The sequence below is a fragment of the Pelobates fuscus genome, chromosome 8 (genome assembly GCF_036172605.1).
Source record: "Pelobates fuscus isolate aPelFus1 chromosome 8, aPelFus1.pri, whole genome shotgun sequence".
In the NCBI taxonomy this organism is placed as follows: domain Eukaryota; kingdom Metazoa; phylum Chordata; class Amphibia; order Anura; family Pelobatidae; genus Pelobates; species Pelobates fuscus.
The window spans coordinates 16652912-16676845 of record NC_086324.1 but is presented as its reverse complement, the minus strand read 5'-3'; the positions used below and the strand labels follow the sequence as shown (position 1 = coordinate 16676845).

The window sequence follows — 23934 nt, the reverse complement described above, 5'->3', positions numbered from 1 at the left end:
AAATTAATAAAAGGAATGGAACATATCAGCTATGAAGAAAGGTTAACAAATTTAAACCTATTTAGTTTAGAAAAACGTCGCCTGAGAGGGGATATGATAACATTATACAAATATATTCGGGGCCAATACAAACCATTGTGTGGAAATCTATTCACAAACCGGACTTTACATAGGACACGAGGCCATGCGTTTAGACTGGAAGAAAGAAGATTTCGTCTAAGGCAAAGGAAAGGTTTTTTTACTGTAAGAACAATCAGGATGTGGAATTCTCTGCCCGAAGAAGTGGTTTTATCAGAGTCCATACAGATGTTCAAACAGCTACTAGATGCATACTTGCAAAGACAGAATATTCAAGGATATAATCTTTCAATGTAGGGTAATAACTGCTTGATTCAAGGATAAATCTGACTGCCATTCTGGGGTCAATAAGGAATTTTTTGTCCTAGCTTGTTGCAAAATTGTGCTTCAAACTGGGGTTTTTTGTTTTTTTTTTTCTTCTCTTTTGGATCAACAGCAAAAAACAGGTGTGAGGAAGGCTGAACTTGATGGACGCAAGTCTCTTTTCAGCTATCTAACTATGTAACTATGTAACTATGTAACTATTACAGCCTGGTGTAGGGTTTATGATGCCAGGAGTCCATTGGTACCCTCCAAAAGTAGTCAAACCATTAAAGAACATTTTGATAACGTATTTGAATCCCACCTGCCATTTACTGCTGCCTCCCTTGCAGTCAAAAGGTCATGCCACTTAGTCCCAACTGTGCAGGACAGCGCTCATGAGAGCTTTCAACGTTTTCTCTCAACCACTGAGCCGGCCAAGACCAGGAGAGGTACCTGGCCAGACACAGTTAAGTTGTCAGACCATTCTTAAACGCTTATACTAAATACTCTGGATGGAGCACCAGGTCACTCCTGGAATTATAACGATTACTGTGGGCTGTGACTATGGTGCTTGGAGTGTCTCTTTATTAACTATTTAATTTGTAACAATAAAACAATGAAGAATGGAAAGAATTCATGGGTGCACACCCTCATGAAATGTGTTGTGCAACAGCTTATACTTAATAAAAAATTTCCATAACCTTTTATTTTTTTATTTTACCCGACTCCATGTGCTGGAGAAAAATAATGGAGAGGACATAATTATTTAGTGTGTTGACGTCCAGGCCAGTGAGCGCTGGTTACATTATTAACACCATTAATTCTAAGCTAATTTCTCTAATTGTAAAGCGTTGTGGAATATGTTTGCACAACAAAAATACTAATACTATTAATAATAAAAGAGTGTACAGACAGGTGACAATACCCATTTCCCACAATCACTTAATGGTGAACAAGTTGTGCTTTATCGACTGTGTGTTGGAAACCTGAGCTGAGATCACTTTAACCCCCATGTTTCAATAATCCATAGAGAAACCCATTTTGCCAATCAAATGTTGGCTGCCTGGTATTTTATGGCAATTACCAATTCCAAAATCAAGCAATTTTTTATTTTATTGTTCATGTATTTATTTTGTACACAAAATATACAGAAATATTCACATATTTTTATTAAATACTTTATCTTTTATTTATTTGTGCAATTATTTAATATTCGTCTCCCTCCTCTCCCTCTTCTCCTCCATCCACGCTGTCAGTGGCAACTTCTTCATAATCCTTCTCCAGAGCAGCCATGTCTTCTCGGGCCTCAGAGAATTCTCCTTCCTCCATTCCTTCTCCCACATACCAGTGCACGAAGGCACGCTTGGCATACATCAGGTCAAACTTGTGGTCCAGGCGAGCCCAGGCCTCAGCGATGGCTGTTGTGTTACTCAACATGCATACGGCACGCTGTACCTTGGCCAGATCTCCACCGGGTACCACAGTGGGGGGCTGGTAGTTGATACCAACCTTGAAACCTGTTGGGCACCAGTCCACAAACTGGATGGTACGCTTGGTCTTGATGGTGGCAATAGCTGCATTGACATCCTTGGGCACCACATCACCTCTGTAGAGCAAGCAGCAAGCCATGTATTTACCATGACGGGGGTCACATTTCACCATCTGGTTGGCTGGCTCAAAGCAAGCATTGGTTATCTCAGACACAGAAAGCTGCTCATGATAAGCCTTCTCTGCGGAGATAACAGGAGCATAAGTGGCCAATGGGAAGTGAATACGGGGATAGGGCACCAAGTTGGTCTGGAACTCTGTCAAGTCCACATTTAGAGCTCCATCAAATCTAAGGGAGGCAGTGATTGATGACACAATCTGGCCAAGCAGACGGTTCAAGTTAGTATAGGTTGGACGTTCAATATCCAGGTTCCTGCGGCAGATATCATAAATGGCCTCGTTGTCCACCATGAAAGCACAATCAGAGTGCTCCAGTGTGGTGTGGGTGGTCAGGATGGCGTTGTATGGTTCAACCACAGCTGTGGAGATCTGAGGAGCCGGGTAGATGGCAAATTCCAGTTTGGACTTCTTGCCGTAGTCAACAGAGAGACGTTCCATCAGCAGGGAGGTGAAGCCAGAGCCGGTGCCACCTCCAAAACTGTGGAAGATGAGGAAGCCCTGGAGTCCTGTGCATTGATCAGCCTGAGAATAGACAACAAGGAAATGTCAAACATACATCAATGTGTTCAACCTCAAATTCTTTTATATTTCTATTTTCATCTAACTGAAATAATAGTTCTACAGTTCTGCGACTTTAACTTTAAATTGAATTCTCAATTTAGGAAATAATCCTGATGGTCATTTATGTGTTTTTTCTTTCTTTTTTTTAAAGAAGACTGGACATGACTTACCAGCTTGCGGATTCTGTCCAGCACCAGGTCGATGATCTCCTTGCCAATAGTGTAATGACCACGGGCGTAGTTATTTGCCGCGTCTTCCTTGCCTGTGATTAGTTGTTCTGGATGGAAGAGCTGTCTGTAGGTTCCTGTCCTCACCTCGTCTGTAGAATAAGAGTTATGGAAGTTAATGTTGCCCCTACATTATTTAAACAGAGACTGCAGGCTAGAGCTGAAACATTATGGAGATCAGTTGGAAAAAAAAAGTTTACAATTATTACAAAAAGAGAGAGATGGAATTAACTCCAAATATTTATTTATGAAAATACATAGTTTCCTTCAGGTTATTTCATGAATGTAGAGATGGGACTGATTAACAGGCATTCAATGTGAGATGGGAGCTGCCGCTATAATTCGAAGACAGGAAGAATGAAGTATCTTTTACTAACTCTACGGGAAAGATAAGTAGCTAAGGTTCTTGGACCTCTTCAGGTAATGATTGGATAGTATAAAACGGCTAGTGAGGCCATCTCAAATAACAGACAAGAATCTTTAAATTCAGTAACTGCAGAAATTTTATGAAGGTCTGTAGTGGATTAAACATTGAATAAAATATATTTAATTGAATCTGGTGTTCTGAACCCTGTCTTACCAATGACGGTGGGCTCCAGGTCAACGAACACAGCACGGGGGACGTGTTTCCCAGCCCCAGTCTCACTGAAGAAGGTGTTGAAGGAATCATCTCCTCCACCAATGGTCTTATCACTGGGCATCTGTCCGTCCGGCTGGATTCCATGCTCCAGACAGTACAACTCCCAGCATGCATTGCCAATCTGCACTCCAGCCTGTCCAACATGCACTGAGATACATTCCCTCTGTAGAGAAAGAAGAATGGAGTGTGAGTCGGGATATCCGATTACTGGAAGGGATCATTAGAGAATAAGATTTAACTTGTACAAATGGACGATGAAGAACGGAGTCGACCTCCAGAGGTTATAGAAATAAAAGCTACTTTGAAATACATTTGATCAGAGAATTGCAAATATAATGAACTGCATTCTATTTCAGATACTTAGTTCATTACAGACTGACAGTGAGCTCCAGGTACACAGAGAATACATAGGACAGTACAAACTGACAGTGAGCTCCAGGTACACAGAGAATACATAGGGCAGTACAGACTGACAGTGAGCTCCAGGTACACAGGGAATACATAGGACAGTACAGACTGACAGTGAGCTCCAGGTACACAGAGAATACATAGGACAGTACAAACTGACAGTGAGCTCCAGGTACACAGAGAATACATAGGACAGTACAGACTGACAGTGAGCTCCAGGTACACAGGGAATACATAGGACAGTACAGACTGACAGTGAGCTCCAGGTACACAGAGAATACATAGGACAGTGCAGACTGACAGTAAGCACCAGGTACACAGAGAATACACAGGACAGAACAGTCTGACCTTGAGCTCCAGGTGCACAGAGAATACAAAGGGCAGTACAGACTGACCGTGAGCTCCAGATAAACAGAGAATACACAGGACAATACAGACTGGCAGTGAGCTCAAGGTACATAAACAATACATAGGACAGTGCAGGCTTGCAGTGAGCTTCAGGTACACAGAGAATACAAAGGACAGTACAGACTGACAGTGAGCTCTAGGTACACAGAGAATACACAGGACAGTACAGACTGACAGTGCGCTCCAGGTACACAGAAAATACACAGGACAGTACAGGCTGGCAGTGAGCTACAGGTACACAGAGAATACATAGGACAGTACAGGCTGACAGTGTGCTCCAGGTACACAGAGAATACACAGGACAGTACAGACTGACAGTGAGCTCCAGGTACACAGAGAATACACAGGACAGTACAGACTGACAGTGCGCTCCAGGTACACAGAAAATACACAGGACAGTACAGGCTGGCAGTGAGCTACAGGTACACAGAGAATACATAGGACAGTACAGGCTGACAGTGTGCTCCAGGTACACAGAGAATACACAGGACAGTACAGACTGACAGTGAGCTCCAGGTACACAGAGAATACAGAGGACAGTACAGACTGACAGTAAGCTCCAGGTACACAGAGAATACACAGGACAGTACAGACTGACAGTAAGCTCCAGGTACACAGAGAATACACAGGGCAGTACAGACTGACAGTAAGCTCCAGGTACACAGAGAATACATAGGGCAGTACAGACTGACAGTGAGCTCCAGGTAGGTACTTACCATGGTGATGTTTTGGTTGTAGTTGGTTTCTCCTGATTCCGATTTGTTATGGGGTCGGATTTGGGAGGTCTGCTATCCCCTCTCTGTGTCTGACTGCTCTTTATATGATCAGTGAGTTTAGCGTCCTTAGTAACCGGGGGTGGAGGAGGGGAGCTCACACCTCCTGTCTCCTAGACACACTCCCTCCCTCCCAACAGAAACAAGGAGAGGGACAATGTCTGGTGACAATGATACAATGTGACCCCTGGGGTGGGGAGAGACTGGGCACAGGGTGGAGGGAACTGAGGAGGGAATCATGTGAATAATAATGGAAATTAGAAGGAATCAGGGAATGTAAGGAGGGAAATGGAAAATCCAGAGAGGGAGATTGGAGGATTATAGAGGGAAATAACAGAAATATTCCGTCAGAATTATAGGAATTAGTATTTACTTTGTGTCTGTTTGCTGGTGATAGTAACACTGGATGAGGCAATGCTGACAGCTACAGCTATCCCAAATACAGTGTCAGGTGTCCACATGGTCCTGCAATATGTACATTCTTAAAGGAACACTATAGTCACCTAAATATCTTTACTAAATAAAGCAGTTTTAGTGTATAGATCATTCCCCTGCAATTTCACTGCCCAATTCACTGTCATTTAGGAGTTAAATCACTTTGTTTCTGTTTATGCAGCCCTAGCCACACCTCCCCTGGCTATGATTGACAGAGCCTGCATGAAACAAAAAACTGGTTTCACTTTCAAACAGATGTAATTTACCTTAAATAATTGTATCTCAATCTCTAAATTGAACTTTACTCACATACAGGGGGCTCTTGCAGGGTCTAGCAAGCTATTAACATAGCAGGGGATAAGAAAATCTTAATTAAACAGAATTGGCAATAAAGAAAGCCTAAATAGGGCTCTCTTTACAGGAAGTGTTTATGGAAGGCTGTGCAAGTCACATGCAGGGAGGTGTGACTAGGGTTCATAAACAAAGGGATTTAACTCCTAAATGGCAGAGGATTGAGCAGTGAGGCTGCAGGGGCATGTCCTATACACCAAAACTGCTTCATTAAGCTAAAGTTGTTCAGGTGACTATAGTGTCCCTTTACTATTTGGATGTATAGCTCACATTCCATCATTTTATGTGAGTTTTGCTGATCCATGAATTTACCAGCAGCTTGAAATGTCTCAAAGTAAACTTAAATCTGTTCCTTTAAAATAGATAAAGATAAAAAAGAAATGCAAGAAATTAGTCAAAGGAGCATAAAATGAGAATGTAATTAGATATCCCATAGACCCCTAAAGATATTACCCCTCAGAGAGCCATCACGTTATCACATTACGAGACATTTATCTTTACTCTAATATGGTTTAGATCAGCCAAATTTCGTTAAAATAATTGAATTGCATCAAATTTACAATTCTCATTTTTATTAAAGGCAAACATTGTCACAATTCGATCACTTCATCCAAATGGTCGCATCCCATTCAGTACCAATCAGGGTTTATTTACTAAGGTGAGAGATTTCATAGTAAATTGCAATGTTAAGGTTAAATTATCCAAACTGGGAATCTTTTCTAAGTCAGCTATGCTTTTATTTTGACTTCTACGGCCTTACTGACCCATTTGGCTAGTTACTGACCCACTAGGCCAACAGGGAACTGGTTACTGACCAATAGGCCAACAGGGAACTGGTTACTGACCCACTGGGCCACTAGGGAACTGGTTACAACTGGTTACTGGCCCACTGGGCCACCAGGGAAATGATTACTAATTTACTGAGCCAAGAGGGAACTGGTTACTGACACACTGGGCCACTAGGGAACTGGTTACAATGGGTTACTGGGCCACCAGGGAACTGGTTACAACGGGTAACTGGCCACCAGGGAACTGATTACTGATTTACTGAGCCAACAGGGAACTGGTTACTGACCCACTGGGCCACTAGGGAACTGGTTACAATGGGTTACTGGGCCACCAGGGAACTGATTTACTGAGCCAAGAGGGAACTGGTTACTGACCCACTGGACCACCAGGGAACTGGTTACAACGGGTTACTGGGCCACCAGGGAACTGATTACTGATTTACTGAGCCAACAGAGAACTGGTTACTAACCTACTGGGCTACCAGTGAACTGGTTACTTACCCACTGGGCCACTAGGGAACAAGTTTCTGGGCCACTAGGGAACTAGTTTCTGGGTTACTAGGGAACTGGTTACTGGCCCACTGGGCCACCAGGGAACTGGTTACTGGGCCACTAGGTAACTGGTTACTGACCCACTGGGCCACCAAGGAACTGGTTACTGATTAACTGGGCCATCAGGGAACTGGTTACTGACCCACTGGGCAACCAGGGAACTGGTTACTGACCCACTGGGCCACTAGGGAACTGGTTACTGGGCCACTAGGTAACTGGTTACTGACCCACTGTGCCACCAAGGAAATGGTTACTGATTAACTGGGCCATCAGGGAACTGGTTACTGACCCACTGGGCAACCAAGGAACTGGTTACTGACCCACTGGGTCACCAGGGAACTGGTTACTGATTTACTGGGCCACCAGGGAACTGATTACTGACCCACTTTGCCACTAAACAATAGGAACATGCCGCCCCCTACCTCCCCCTCCCCCTGCCAAAGCTAAAGGAAGGAGGGGGCATAAACTGATATTTTTATTAGTTTTAGTTTATTTTTACATATATTGCACAGTTAAATGAAGGGAGGCTGGAACAATCACAGGCTCCCCACACTCATCTACACATGTTCCTTATCAGTACAAACGCACATCCACACACGTCAATCACAGCTAACCACACACATTACTCACATACTACAACATATATCACTCACAACTACCACACCCACTCACAGCTAGCCACAGTAATAGACATCAGCCACAGCTGTCCACATACAGCAGCACACATCATGACCGGTGTATAGTCGCCATATGGGCTGGCGGAACCTTGGACAAAAACCCCCCACATACCTAACCCAATAACACACTGACACCTGGTATATGGGAAAATTTGTCCACAGCTTTATTAAATAATTTAAATAATATATAACGATAATATTGCTTTAAATAAATTAACATATAAACATGGGTCATTGCCCCCACCTTCCGCCCCTCTCATCCGTATCCTTCTTTTTAATAGAGGGCAATGACCCCCAACATAACAAATACAAATATGTAACGACATTTTCCAACCTCGCCAACTTGAACCGAACAAGTGCCAACCATAAGTAACCATGGCAGGGGTATACCCGGATACCCCTGCCCCACCAGGTTCTGAGCCACCTCCAGGACTCGAAACCACCATTGACCATAATTCCACTTTTTTCCATGTTCCTCACGTTCCTCATAGGGAGCCTATGTCCTCTCTCTCAGCTCCCTATCCCGCCGCTGTGAAAAAACGGGAAACCCCTATCTAAACATAAAATATAGGGAGGGTGGGCGGGACAAACTGAACCGGGTAGGAAATTAGAAGTGAACCTTACAAAATGGCTCCTCCCTTAAATAGCCAATCCCACATATCCCATAACCCACCTGTCCTGTCTGTTCCTCCTGGGCCCGCCTCCTAACCCCTGTCAAGGCCCTGTTCCGCTTAAGCTGCGCTTTGGCTACATGGGGCTACATGACCGGTGTATAGTCGCCATATGGGCTGGCGGAACCTTGGACAAAAACCCCCCACATACCTAACCCAATAACACACTGACACCTGGTATATGGGAAAATTTGTCCACAGCTTTATTAAATAATTTAAATAATATATAACGATAATATTGCTTTAAATAAATTAACATATAAACATGGGTCATTGCCCCCACCTTCCGCCCCTCTCATCCGTATCCTTCTTTTTAATAGAGGGCAATGACCCCCAACATAACAAATACAAATATGTAACGACATTTTCCAACCTCGCCAACTTGAACCGAACAAGTGCCAACCATAAGTAACCATGGCAGGGGTATACCCGGATACCCCTGCCCCACCAGGTTCTGAGCCACCTCCAGGACTCGAAACCACCATTGACCATAATTCCACTTTTTTCCATGTTCCTCACGTTCCTCATAGGGAGCCTATGTCCTCTCTCTCAGCTCCCTATCCCGCCACAAGCTCAGACCTTGACCCCTTAAGCTGTCTGAGCTCCGCCACCCCGAAGAAGGAACGCCCTCCGCATCCCTTCCTGCAGACCCAAGTTCAGCAGGTCGTAACCCACTGCCGAAAGGTGTACACCGTCCGAGCGGTAATACCCATCCAACCCCTCCTCCAGTTCCTGGTGCCTTACCACCACTCCCCCCAGTTTCCTAACAAAACTTGCCATCAGGCTGTTCACCTTACCCCTGCATCTATCAATGGCTACCGGGTCCCGGGCGTAACGCCACCGCTGCCTCGGAACAATCTCCGACCATACCAGCATCACCCCGGGAAGCAGATCAACCAACCGGTTAAGATCCTGCTTCATCCATTTTACCAGCCTCCGCTGCGGGGTGAGGCCCAGGTCATTACCGCCTGCATGTAAAACTAGCATATCTGGCCGCGCCCCGCCTGCGACCATACCAAATATTGCCCTGCAGACGTCCCCCCAGCAGAAGCCCCGATACCCCCACCAGCGCACTACGAGCTGGTCCTCCGGAAAGCCCAGCTGCTGGCCTTGAGCTCGAGCTGCAGCCCTCCGTCCGGCCCAGAAAATGAAGGAATGACCCACGATCCAAGCGACCCGGCCTGGGGAAGAAAGAAAAAACACAGGATAAGACCACCCGTACCCCCCAGGCCGCCCCAATGTCCCTTAGTGTTCCAACATACCCAAGCGTACATATGAGCGGAACCTAACAGATTCCCATCTCCCAATCCGCTTGACTACCTCATCCCCCAAACCTAGACGTGTGGCCTCCGTGGCCGCCCCAATACGAAAGGAGTGGGTGCCGTATGTGCCGGCATCCAGTCCCATCCGACCCAGACCCAGACTGAAAACTTTCTGAAATTGGAAGCGAGAGAGCGACGAGCCATCCGCATGGACCAACAGGGACCCGCCAACCGCGGGCCTCTGACCCAAATACTCCGACACCGCAGCTACTGGGCACAATGCCGAGCCCGGCAGGGCCCCCAGCGTAACGTCCCGGCCCTTACCTTCCACATCCGTCTTGGACCTAGCCAAGTGTACCACCAGCTTCCCGTCCAGTGTACGTACCCCAGACACCTGTAAGCCCCCCGTGGCCGCCCGGGTGTTGCTCACCAACTCCCCGACGCGGAACGCCCCAAAGAAAGCCAAAAGAAATGCCACACGGAATAGCGACACCTCAAATGCATTGAAACAAATGGAGGGCAGCGCCTGAACAAGCCCTTCCAGCACATGCACCGACACCGGGCGCCTAGCGTCGGGGGCCCTCCGAGCCCTCCGATACCCTTTGAGTGCTTGCCGGACAATAAACGCCTTGGTAAGATCCGCTCCACCATGGAGCTTGAACCAGAACGCCATTGCAGCCATGTTCCGGTCAATCACCGCCGGGGAGGCGCCCCCCGCCAGTAATTGAAAGGTAAACCACAAGAAGGCATCCAGAGGCGGCTCCCCTCGTACCCCTCGGCCCAGCCCGCCCCAGGAACGTTCCCATGAACTCCAGACCTTACTGTATGCGGCCCATGTGGCCGGTGCCAGCGAAGCCTTCACGAGTCCGCCAAGCAGGACGCTCCTAGCTGCCACATCTCGATCGGGCACGGCTGACCCCTGTCCTGGGCCTCCGGGGCCATCGTTCGAAACCGGGACCACTGAAAACGAGACAGAGCGTCAGCCACCTCGTTCAAGTACCCAGGCACATGGCGCGCGCGAAAAACCACATTCAGGGACATGCACAACAAAACAAAGCGCCGCAGCAGAGTTACCACCGGCCTCGATGCTGCAGACTGATTATTAACCGCGTGCACCACGGACATGTTGTCCGAGAAGAAAACCACTTTCCTGTCCCTTAACCGGTCCCCCCACAGCGCCAGCGCCACCACCAGTGGGAACAGCTCCAGAAACGCCAGGTTACGCATGAGGGGGCTCTGCCCCCATGCCTCCGGCCATTTTTCTGCACACCAGCTCCCACCGAAGTAGGCCCCAAAACCCACGCTACCCGACGCGTCGGTGTACAGCTCCAGCTCAGCTGTTGACACGCCCCCTTGCCGAAAGAACACCGTCCCGTTAAAGTCCCTGAGGAAGGTATCCCACACCCCCAAGTCCGCCCGCATGGACGAAGATACCCGGATGAAATGGTGAGGGGACCTAATCCCCGCGGTAGCCGCCGATAAGCTGCGGCTAAACACCCTACCCATGGGTATCACCCTACAGGCGAAATTGAGCATTCCGACCAATGACTGCAGTCGGCGCAGGGTCACTTTCCGTGCCCGACGCACCTCTGCCACCACGCCGCGCAAACCTTCCAGCTTTGCCAGCGGCAGCCGGCATTCCCCCCGCACTGAATCTATCTCCAGACCCAGGAAACTAAGGCACTCAGTCGGGCCCTCAGTTTTATCTGCCGCCAGCGGCACCCCAAAGCAGCCCGCCACCCATTGAATGGTACCTAACAAGTGCTGGCACGCGGGAGATCCGGCCGGCCCCACACACAGGAAATCATCCAGATAGTGCACCACCGCTTTATCTCCCGCTTCCGTCCGCACCACCCACTCGAGAAATGAACTAAACTTCTCAAAGTAAGAGCACGAAATGGAGCACCCCATGGGAAGGCACAAATCCACAAAGTAGCCCCCTTCAAAGAAGCACCCTAACAGGTGGTGACACGCCGGGTGCACCGGAAGCAACCTAAAAGCAGCCTCGATGTCCACCTTGGCCATCAACGCACCACGCCCGGCTCTCTTCACCAGCTCGACCGCCTGGTCAAATGATGCGTAAGAGACCGAGCATAGGTCCCTGTCAATGTCGTCGTTCACCGACTCCCCTTTAGGATAGGAAAGATGGTGAATGAGCCGAAACTTCCCCGTTTCTTTCTTGGGGACCACCCCGAGGGGAGAGACCCGAAGGCCCGCCAGTGGCGGGGCCACAAAAGGCCCCGCCATCCTACCCAACCGCACTTCCTTGTCCAACTTCTCCCGAACCACCTCTGGGAACTCCACCACGGACTTGAGATTATGAGGGCAAGCAGTGCCACCCCTCTCCCGAAACGGAATGACAAACCCTTGCCCAAACCCCGCTCTAAGCAGCTCCGCGTCTGCCCTGTTACCGTAGCGGTTTAGCCAGGGCTCCATCGCGTCTAATTTCACTGGGGTTAGCCCCCGAGGTAGTGGGAGACCCTCCGCCGCCAACCGCGGCAGAGGCTCCTGTCCCCCCGGACTTCCCTTTCTTGAAACAACGTTGGAGCCCATGAGCCCCACCGCAGCCCGAGCACTCGTGCTTGAAGCGGCAGGCTGCGCCCCACTTGCACTGGCCCTCATTAAAGAGCCAGCATAAGCCCTTCTGCGAGGCGGCCGACGAGGAGGACTGACCCTTAGCGCCAGCCGCGTGCTGAAAGGGCTGTGCCTTCTGTGCCATCATGAGCTTCATCCAGAGAGGCAGGTCCATCTGGTCCCACCGCATGCCCGGATTCGCCGCCAGCCGCTGCCGGAACTGCTCATCATACCGCCACCATGCCAATCCGCCATAGGTGCGGTATGCCTCCCATATGCCGTCCAAGTAGCAAAACAGGGACGAGCAGGAGCCCGGAGATTTTTCCCCGATCACGCTGGCTAGGATACAGAATGCCCTTAGCCAGTTACCAAAAGACTTCGGTATCTTGCGATACCTCCGCCGTTTCTCCTCCTCCTCTTTCTTTTCGTCCTTTTTGTCCTCCTCCTTGAGGTCAAGAAAGTCCTCCAAGGGAAGAAGCGAGAAAATCTCGCAAAATTCCCCCTTCCAGATTTTATCTTTCACCTCCTGCTTGAGGTGCACCCCCAGCGGGCCCGCGAAGGACACATACGCATGTTGCCTCGCTGCTTCCGTCACCCCCCCCGTCAACTCCGCCCGTTCGCTTCCCGCCTCACCCACGCTGGAAGCCGACACAGCTTCCCCGCCCGCAACTACCGCCGGGGTCCCTAAACCGGGCCCCACCTCCCCTCCCCCTTGCGTCCACACCTGCCCTACGCTACCTTGTGTGCCACCCCCCGCCCCCAGTGAGTGGAGTAGTGACTGCAGTGTTTGTACTAGTGCACTGGACTGTAGCGATTCAATAGACTCACCGGCCAAGCCCCTGGGGCCGATGACACCCGGGGCTGCGCAGTCCGTCACTGCTCGTCCAGGATGAACGCCATCCGCCGATGTCCCGCCAACCAGGGATCCCACCCGGTGCCTGGAAAAATCAGATGAGGAGCGACTCCGGGACCTGGAAAGAGGAGAAGAAGTCCTGGGCAAGGCGTACTGTTCCCCCACCACCTTCCCGTCCCGAACCGGGGAGCGCCTGCTAACCGCCAAAGCCTCCCGCCGGGTATCCTCCCGCCGTCGCGCCCCAAAGGCCCTGAGAGCCCTGCCACGTGGACTACGACTCCTACCATCGCCTTTGGATGCCAACCCCCGTTGAGACAACCTGGGGGACCCGGACCCTGCCGAACTCCCTGACATTGCGCGCCTGCGCCGGGGCCTCCGTCTGCGTGTCCTGGGGGCCCTCACCGGCGAGGGGCTAGCACTACCCGACTCCGAACTAGGCCCACCCTCCCCGCTTCCCGCCCCGCGCCCCAACCCCGCCGCAGCCCGACCTACCACTACACCTACGGAACCCGGACCAGGGGCACCTCCCCCGGGGCCCTCAACGGACGCGGATGGTGACACCCCGCTCCCCGAGACAGTTATCCCCGACCGACCGGACCTCGGGGCCTTACCTTTCCCCTTACCCTCTACCACCCTCCTAACATCCATCGAACCCGCAGGCAATACCTTCCGCCCCGCAAGAGAACTACCGAGGGACCCCCCATCCCCTCCCACGGAAGCCCGCCCAGTCTGCACTCCGCGGGACCCCTCCGCAGCATCCCGCACCCCCCCCAGGGGCCTTCCGCCCGACCCCTGCTCCCCTTGGGCCGCTCGCCTACCCGCCTCCCCGTCCGCCCGCTCCCTGGAATCGGGCCTCACTCCCCGCCTGCCCACCACGCCAAGGGGACCCCCGGAAGGAGCCCCTGCACTTGCCTGCTGTACGTTGGGCCCGTCGTGGACCGTCCCAGTCCGCGTGCTGCAGTCCACCGCCAAGACCGATGGGGGTGCCCTCCTGGGCCGAGACCCCGCCCCGCCAGGCCCCGCACTAGGCCGTCCGGCCGCCATCTTGGATCCTGCTCCGCGCACGGCCCCCTCCGTGTTAGGGGTTGGTGCATCGATGTCCAGGGCAGCCGCCCGTCTCGACTCACCACGCCGAAGCCCCGGCCGCACACTGGGAGGCAGAGCCTCAACCAGGCAGCTCCTGGGCCTGCTACGACTTCCACTGGCTGTCTCCTGCACTCCCGTGCCACCGACCTCCGGTTCTCCTCCCGGGCTCAAACGCCTCGGGGGCCTCCTGGCCCTCGCCGGGCGTGAGTCTCCGGCCTCCTGTCCTGCTGCCGCAGCAAGGACCGGGCCCAGCTGGGCCTGCACCCAATCCGCTCCTTGTTGCCGCGCCGCTGTCCTGATTCCCTCCAAAAGCTTCTCAACGATATCCATGGCCCTGCAGAGGAGACAAAAGAGAAACCCTACCCAGAAAGTCTAGAGAGCACCGGGATGCACACAAACTGAACCGGGTAGGAAATTAGAAGTGAACCTTACAAAATGGCTCCTCCCTTAAATAGCCAATCCCACATATCCCATAACCCACCTGTCCTGTCTGTTCCTCCTGGGCCCGCCTCCTAACCCCTGTCAAGGCCCTGTTCCGCTTAAGCTGCGCTTTGGCTACATGGGGCTACATGTAAGCAAAAAATTTGCACAAAGTGCAAAAAATTCCTTTGTGGCTATAAGAGGGGGAAAAAAATCAAATATAAATTACCCCGTTTGGTAGGAAGTGCGAAGACTCCACAGTGTCTTCTTTTTTTTTTATATATATATTTATCGTATTTATTCAGGAAAAAGGGTTTCAAAACATACATAAAATTACAATTGTTTATACCAGGGGTAGGCAACCTTTTAGCAGCACTGTGCCGATATAGGATTGTGATGTCCCGTAGCGTGCCGTTCCTTTTTTTTTTTTTTTTAAATTGAGGTGTGTATGCTGCCGTATTCTGCTTGTGTTATTTTTACTGTAATTGCTTTGTATCGTTGTATTTGTGTGTATATGAGCTATTATATTGTATATGTTCATTAGTAGTTTATGGTATCGTGTATGATACATATGAATGTGGGCTGTGTATGAGGGCTGCTTGTGGACTTATGTGTGGATGGATTTGTCACATTGTGTATTTGGTAGTGTGTGCATGTCTGGGGCTGTTTGGGGTATTGCATGGGAGAGGCTGCATGTGGGGTTTTGTGCATGTATGTGGATTGTTAGTGGTGTTGCGTTTGTGGGGATTGTGTGTTGTGTGTTGTGTGTGTGTGGGCTGTTCATATTATTTGTATGAGGGGAGGGCTATTCTGCAGCTCCGTGTATATCTAGTAGTGTCGGTGGGTTCCCTGGGTTCCAGTGAGGACCAGGCTGGCCAGGTACAGGTCAAGGACAGGAGCTGCTATAGCTGTCGAGGGCTGCTCTACTACAGTGTGGATTCCCATTCACAAGTGCTGGGAGGAAGTGATCTCAGATGTGCTGCAATGCATAAATTTAGGATTGTCCTTCATCACCTCTTCGTATTAGCAGATATCTGAAGTTTTACTGGGACTCCTGATAGGCCAGAGTGCGTTTGACTCTAGCAGCCTTGAGTGCCGTGCAAAGACACCTCGAGTGCCGTGCATGGCACTAGTGCCGTAGGTTGCCTACCCCTGGTTTATACCATATAAACGTCGTCGCTCTATGCGTGTCATTATTATACCATTAGAAAATTACATCCCATATTAATAATATAAACGTACCATATAAGTGATAATATCCATAAAAAATATTTAGATTATGTATGAACATTAAAAAAAAAAAAAGGAAAAAAGGAAGGGGGGAGAAAAGAGAACGAGAGAAGGGGATTTTTCAGCTTATATAACTTATCACAAATATAAATATAAAATAAATATCAGATTATAAAGTGTTTCCCTCTCTTCCCCTCCCCCACCCCCTGGTCCGCCGAGAGAGGAAAGGACAGTGCAGAGATATATTTAAGTGAGATTTGAATATATGGAAGTCCAGAAAGACCAAACCGTCTCGTTTTTCTTAGGTTGTAGATTGAAAACATAACTCATTTCCATTTAATGTTGGAATTCAATTTGGGTCATAATTTCTGTCCAGTTGGGAGGTACAGAAGTTTTCCAGCATCTAGCAATGCTAATTTTGACGGCAGAGAAAACATGGGTCAGAAATCTGCTTAAATTGTTATCCTGTGTAGGAAGGCCTTTATTGAATAGGAACATTTGTGGACTAATCTCTTTAATATTCTGATTTACAGAACTTACTAGTTCGAGCATTTGAGTTTTTAGATTATTTAATTTAGGACATTCCCACCATATATGGTATATTGTACCATCTTCCAGTCCGCATCTCCAACAGATTTTACTATGAGTAGGATCGATCTTATGCATTCTAGCTGGGACAAGATACCATCTATAGATTAGCTTGAAATGAGTTTCCAGTAGTGATACGTTATGAATAGGATGTCTCACTAATTGAGTACCTCCAATCCACTCTACAAAAGGTATTGGTTCACCAATATCGATTTCCCATTTATTAAAGGAAGCAATTTCGACATCCTGGTCCATTAGGTCAAATAGTCTAGAAAATGTAGCGATACTTCCTTTTTTTTGACTATTAGTGATTTGGAAAGTTATATAGTGTTCTTTACAAATTGATTTGGACATTAAGAAGTTCTTTAGTCTTAGGTATTTAAATATATCTCTAATGGGTATATTATATTTCAGTTGTAATTGGTTAAATGTGATCAATTTATTTCCTTCACATAGGTCAGAAATCTTGCTCATCCCTAGTTGGAGCCAGTGTTTGATGTCTAGATCTATCAATATATAGCGTATAACTTCTATTGGGGTATCATAAAATATTCTGTCTTTCAAATTAAGTTTCTTCATGAGTATTTTAGAAGTTATAACCATATCATTTAAAATATTGTTGGGAAAAAAATTGCTCTCCAATACAACTAGGTCTAATAGGCCTAACCACACCAAAATAGATAGTTTATATTTGGGACTACTTTCTTGTTCCATATTCAACCATGGTACGATATCCTGATCCGTATTCGTCCACATTAGAAGCTGGGAGGCTTTACAAGCTTCGTGGATCCTGTACACATCCGGAAAAGCTATACCTCCTTTCGGGTAGCTTCTACGTAATATTTCAAAAGCAATCCTAGGAGGTTTATTGGCCCGTATGTAGTTGGAGAAAAGATTTTGAAACCGATTGAGCGTTTCAAAATTAATTCTAAATGGAATTGCCCTAAAAAGATATAAGAGTTTCGGTATCAAATATGTTTTAACCATATTTATTCTACCAATCCAGGATGGTTCTAGTCGTTTCCACTTGATAATTTGATGTTGTAATTTACCAAATAGATTTTCATAGTTCGATTGGATTACACTAGGGATATCAAAATAATTTTTTATCCCCAAGTATTCGATCTCATCTTTGGCCCAAACTAAATGAAACTGCTTGGTTATTGTTTTCCTTGCAATATCGCTCAATATATAGGATAAAATTTGGTTTTTTTTTATGTTGATTTTGTAGTTAGAGAAAGAGCTATATGTAGCTATATCGCTTAATAAATGTGTAACTGACTCCTGCGGATTAACTAAAGTGAGGATAATATCGTCCGCAAACAGAGTTATCTTAACTTCGCTTTCTCGCATTTTTATTCCTTTTATATTAATATTTTGCCTAATCAAGGCAGCTAATGGTTCTATTGACAATATGTATAATAGTGGAGCCAACCTTGCCTACGGTAGTACCATTATTAATTTCGAAAATATCTGAATCGAAAAAAGGATTACTGATTTTTGCTGAAGGGTTCTTATATAGTGTCATAGTCTTGCTCCTAAATTGGCCCACGATGCCAAACCGGCCCATGACAGAGTCAAGGAATCTCCAGTTGACCCTGTCAAAGGCCTTTTCGGCATCGAGGGCCATCACAACTGAGCCCAGCCTGCTTTCGTTAATTTTATGTATTAAGTTAAAAATCCTACGAGTGTTATCAGTAGTGCTTCTTCCTTTTACAAAACCCGACTGGTCCACTCCAATTATATCACTAATAGTATCTTTAAGACGATTAGACAGTATACTAGAAAAGATTTTTATATTCGTATTGATCAGTGAGATCGGTCTATAATTAGTAATTAGAGTAGGATCTTTGTCGGGCTTTGGAATAGGTATTATTGAGGCTATCATCATTTCTTTTGGGAAGGGAGAGTCTATAGATACCTTTGTATACATTTCCAGTAGGATAGAAGAAATAGGATTAAGAAAAGTTTTATAAAATATTGCCCGGTATCCATCAGGGCCAGGCGCTTTATTAGGTTTTAAGTTGTTAATTGCCTCAATAATCTCTGTTAATAGAATTGGAGCGTTAAGTCTTTCTAGATTTAAGTTTTTTATTCTGCGGAGTTTAAGGCTACTTAAAAATCTATCGATTTCTAGGTCAGTTGCTTTAACTTCGTCCAAATTGTATAAAGAACTATAGTAATCCACAAATGCCTTAGCTATATCGTTTGGTAAGGTTAGATGGGAATCACCTGAAATTATTTTTTTTTATAGATTTATCTTTGTTATAGTTTTTACATTTATTTGAGAGATCTCTATTTATTTTATTACTGTTATGATACCATCTTTGTTTAAGAAATGTAAGGTTCTTATTAATTGAATCGTATATTTTATCTTTAATAGATAGTTTTAATTTGATTATTTCTTCAGTTAATTCTTTAGTTGTTTTTATAGATTTATCTTTGTTATAGTTTTTACATTTATTTGAGAGATCTCTATAACCACTACTGCTCTGTGTAGTCGTTATGGTGCCAGGAGGGCCGGGCCCCCCTTTCAGAGTAAGTAGTCAAATGTCAATGCGTAAGGGGTGCAGTGTGTGTGAAAGGTTCAGTGTGTGTGAGGGGGTGTAGTGTGTGAATGTGTAGGGTGTGTGGGGCAATGTGTGTATGAGGGGGCTGTGTATGTGTGTGGCAATGTTAGTATGGGGGGCTGTGTGTGTATGGGTGGGCAGTGTATGTGTGTGTGTGTGAGGCAATGTGTGTAAATGTGTATGGTGTGTGTGGGTGTATGGGGGGGCAGTGTGTGAATGTGTATGGTGTGTGGGGGCAGTGTGTTTATGGGGCTAGAGTTCACTCTCACCACTGCGACCACCAGGAATCCCTGGTGGTCACAGTGTTGAGAGTGAACTCTAGCCCGTAGCTCCAGGGCTAGAGTTTACTCTCGCAAGAGCCGTAACGTTGCCGTGGTAACCGCGGCAACGATCTGTGCTCGCGCAAGAAGGACCCAGAGGAGCTGAAGGCTGAGCTCCCGGGTCCTCTCTTCCTCCCTCCCCTGCCGGCTGCCCGCACAGTGCCTGCGGACAGGGGAGGGGGCAATTGCCCTCCTCTTACTCCCCCTCCTCTTACTCCCCTCCTCCCCCTCTTCTTACTCCCCCTCTTCTTACCCCCTTCTTACTCCCCCCTCCTTTCTTACTCCCCCCTCCCCCTCTTCTAACCCCCTTCTTACTCCCCCCTCTCTTCTTTCTCCCCCGCTCTTTCTTCTTACCCCCTCGCTCTCTTCTTACTCCCCCTCCCTCTCTCTTCTTACCCCCCTCCCTCTCTTCTTACCCCCCTCCCTCTCTCTTCTTACCACCCCTCCCTCTCTCTTCTTACCCCCCCTCCCTTTCTCTTCTTACCCCCCCTCTCTCTTCTTACCCCCCTCCATTTCTCTTCTTACTCCCCCTCCCTCTTCTTACCCCCTCCCTCTCTCTTCTTACCCCCCTCTTTCTTCTTACCCCCCCTCCCTCTCTCTTCTTACCCCCCCTTTCTCTTCTTACCCCCTCCCTTTCTCTTCTTACCCCCTCCCTCTTTCTTCTTACCCCCCACTCCCTCTTTCTTCTTACCCACCCCCTCCCTCTTTCTTCTTACCCCCCCTCTTTCTTCTTACCCCCCACTTTCTTCTTACCCCCCCTCTTTCTTTTTACCCCCCTCCCTTTCTCTTCTTACCCCCCCTCCCTCTCTCTTCTTGCCCCTCTCCATTTCTCTTATTACCCCCCTCCCTCTCTCTTCTTACCCCCTCCCTCTCTCTTCTTACCCCCCCTTTCTCTTCTTACCCCCCCTTTCTCTTCTTACCCCCCTCCCTTTCTCTTCTTACCACCCTCCCTCTTTCTTCTTACCCCCCACTCCCTCTTTCTTCTTACCCACCCCCTCCCTCTTTCTTCTTACCCCCCTCTTTCTTCTTACCCCCCACTTTCTTCTTACCCCCCACTTTCTTCTTACCCCCTCTTTCTTCTTACCCCCCTCTCTTCTTACCCCCCTCCCTTTCTCTTCTTACCCCCCTTTCTCTTCTTACCCCCTCCCTTTCTCTTCTTACCACCCCTCCCTCTTTCTTCTTACCCCCCTCTTTCTTCTTACCCCCCCTTTCTTCTTACCCCCTCTCTTCTTACTCCCCCTCCCTCTCTCTTCTTACCCCCCTCCCTCTCTTCTTACCCCCCTCCCTCTCTCTTCTTACCACCCCTCCCTCTCTCTTCTTACCCCCCTCTTCTTACCCCCCCTTATCCCCCTCCCTCTCTCTTCTTACCCCCCTCCCTTTCTCTTCTTACCCCCCTCCCTCTCTCTTCTTACCCCCCTCCCTTTCTCTTCTTACCCCCCTCCCTCTCTCTTCTTACCCCCTCTCTCTCTCTTCTTACCCCCTCTTTCTTCTTACCCCCCCTCTCTCTTCTTACCCCCCTCCCTTTCTCTTCTTATCCCCCCTTTCTCTTCTTACCCCCTCCCTTTCTCTTCTTACCCCCTCCCTTTCTCTTCTTACCCCCTCCCTCTTTCTTCTTACCCCCCTCTTTCTTCTTACCCCCACTCCCTCTTTCTTCTTACCCACCCCCTCCCTCTTTCTTCTTACCCCCCTCTTTCTTCTTACCCCCCCCTCTTCTTACCCCCCTCCCTTTCTCTTCTTACCCCCTTTCTCTTCTTACCCCCCTCCCTTTCTCTTCTTATCCCCCTCCCTTTCTCTTCTTACCTCCCCTCCCTCTTTCTTCTTACCCCCCTCTTTCTTCTTACCCCCCTCCCTCTTTCTTCTTACCCCCCCTCTTTCTTCTTACCCCCCTCTTTCTTCTCCCCCCCTCTTTCTTCTTACGCCCCCCCTCTTTCTTCTTACCCCCCTCCCTCTTTCTTCTTACCCCCCCTCCCTCTTTCTTCTTACCCTCCTCCCTCTTTCTTCTTACCCCCCCTCCCTCCCTCTTTCTTCTTACCCCCCCTCCTCCCTCTTTCTTCTTACCCCCCCCCCCTCTTTCTTCTTACCCCCTCCCTTTCTCTTCTTACCACCCCTCCCTCTTTCTTCTTACCCCCCTCTTTCTTCTTACCCCCCCTTTCTTCTTACCCCCTCTCTTCTTACTCCCCCTCCCTCTCTCTTCTTACCCCCCTCCCTCTCTTCTTACCCCTCTCCCTCTCTCTTCTTACCACCCCTCCCTCTCTCTTCTTACCCCCCTCTTCTTACCCCCCTACAGGAAACAGAAACTCCTGTTCCGCGCGGAACAGGAGTTTCTGTTTCCTGTACCCGGCCGGACTGACAGGAAGGTGCACACTCAGTGTGCACCTTCCTATCACTCCGGCCGGGCACCGGGACCGGAGAGCAGCTCGACCACGCTACAGGGGCGGGGAGGTGAGAAGCTGCAGCTGCAGGCGGCTGCGGCTGCAGCATTTAAAGGCGCGGACGGCCCCTTCAAAGTGTGCCGCCGGGCCCCCTGATGGCGGGCCCCCCTCCCGGCCGGGCCCTCGGACCATGTCCGAAGTGCCCGACCGGTCAGTCCGCCCCTGGGTACACCATACCACAGGGGCAGAGACTTCTCCATTGTTGTTAATATTTAAAAAATTCTCGATTTCTATTGTAATAGAATCCTTGATATGGTCAACTTTCAGTAGACTTTCATTAAGTCTCCATCTTGTCCTAGGTCTAAAATTATCTCTAGATTTAATTTTCAAAAATATAGGGGCATGATCCGATAATATTATAGAACCGATACTTGTCTTAAAGGACCACTCTAGGCACCCAGACGACTTCAGCTTAATGAAGTGGTCTGGGTGCCAGGTACCTCTAGGATTAACCCTTTTTTTAATAAACATAGCAGTTTCAGAGAAACTGCTATGTTTATAATGAGGGTTAATCCAGCCTCCAAATCCTCTAGTGGCTGTCTCATTGACAGCCGCTAGAGGCGCTTGCGTGCTTCTCACTGTGAAAATCACAGTGAGAGCACGCAAGCGTCCATAGGAAAGCATTGTAAATGCTTTCCTATGCGACCGGCTGAATGCGAGCGCGGCTCCTGCCGCGCATGCGCATTCAGCCGATGACGTCGCGATCAAGATGGAGAGGAGGAGGAAAGCTCCCCGCGCGGCGCTGGAAAAAGAGGTAAGTTTAACCCCTTCCTCTCTCCAGAGCCCGGCGGGAGGGGGTCCCTGAGGGTGGGGGCACCCTCAGGGTACTCTAGTGCCAGGAAAACGAGTATGTTTTCCTGGCACTAGAGTGGTCCTTTAACAATAGAATGTAAAAGGCCTGCTTTTACAAAAAACATATCTATACGTGAATATGTCTGGTGAACATGGGAAAAGAAAGTATAGTCCCTTTCATTTGGATTAAATATCCTCCAGCAATCGTAGAAAGTATTTCTGGCAATATAATCTGCTAAGTTATAAGGATAGTTATTTAATAGTTTAGGATTTACAGTTTGTTTATAGCTTCTATCCTTTTTTGGATCCATGACGCTATTGAAATCGCCACCCAATATTATATTGTTGCCGTTTGATTCATCTATTGTTTCCATAATTTGATCAAGCAATATTTCTGGATTACGGTTTGGAGCATAGATATTAACCAAGGCATAAATTATACCATCTATCTTAACCACTAAAAAAACATATCTACCCGTAGGATCAGGAGTAAAATGTACAGTTTCAACTATGTGGCTGTTAGAGATAAAAATAGCAGTACCTCTTTTTTTTTTTCTTTCCTTCTAAATTTGAGGCAAATACCCAGGGATATTTCTTAAATTTCCACAGTCTGTCTGATGGATTAATCCAATGGGTCTCTTGGACAAAAGCAACATCTATTTGGTTATCATTTAGAAATTTATATACGGCCCCTCTCTTCTGGGGTGAGTTCAGCCCCTGGACATTCCATGAAACAATATTAAGTGTCATCACAAAGAAAAACAATCACCACCGTCCCTATTTCCCTCTCGATCGGCCCAGGAAAAAAAGAGGAGAAGAGAAGAGGAAGGAGGAGAAAAACAAACAAACAAAAAAAAAAACACACCACAGACATTTAACACAGATAACAACAAAAAAATTATATACCAATAAATGGGACAAATACCCGATTGGTATTCCAATAGAGTAACCTATTAGTAACTCTTTGGATAAGCCTGCCTAGATTGCAGGAATGAGGTCACGGGGGGGAGGGTAGAGGAAGTGGAGGTCTCGAGAAAATATGTGAGTCCAATTCACAATTAATATCACAAGCCAGTATCACAATTATTACAGAGTTCAGATTATTGAAGCGAGGGAGAGGAAGAAGAAAAGAAAAGAAAAAAAAAGAAGAAAAAAAAAGAAATTATATAACATATACCCTCTCCATTATACCGTCAGTTCACCATGTACTTCAATTATACAGGTAGTATTGATCACTGATAATGTTAAACACCTGACGTTAGTTGCT

General features: G+C 47.9%; 2 protein-coding genes across 4 annotated transcripts in view; one reads left to right on the top strand and one right to left on the bottom strand.

Annotated features, from left to right (window-relative positions):
• SPEG (striated muscle enriched protein kinase) overlaps positions 1-23934 on the top strand; it is a 253793-nt gene that overhangs the window by 191870 nt on the left and 37989 nt on the right. The gene's annotated exons all lie outside the window — the stretch shown is intronic.
• LOC134571177 (tubulin alpha-1D chain-like) lies at positions 1551-5094 on the bottom strand. Its single transcript, XM_063429316.1, has 4 exons — positions 5010-5094; positions 3418-3640; positions 2781-2929; positions 1551-2571 (listed from the first exon to the last, which is right to left on the bottom strand). The coding sequence occupies exons 1-4, from the start codon at positions 5010-5012 to the stop codon at positions 1588-1590; spliced, it is 1359 nt and encodes a 452-aa protein (XP_063285386.1). The 5' UTR covers positions 5013-5094; the 3' UTR covers positions 1551-1587.

What these genes read in the sequence shown, in the direction of transcription:
- LOC134571177 (XM_063429316.1), bottom strand. An exon ending in CCTGGAGCCCACCGTCATTG is followed by an intron (nt 2,930 to 3,417) that starts GTAAGACAGGGT and finishes CTTATTCTACAG; the next exon opens with ACGAGGTGAGGACAGGAACC. An exon ending in TGGACAGAATCCGCAAGCTG is followed by an intron (nt 2,572 to 2,780) that starts GTAAGTCATGTC and finishes GTCTATTCTCAG; the next exon opens with GCTGATCAATGCACAGGACT.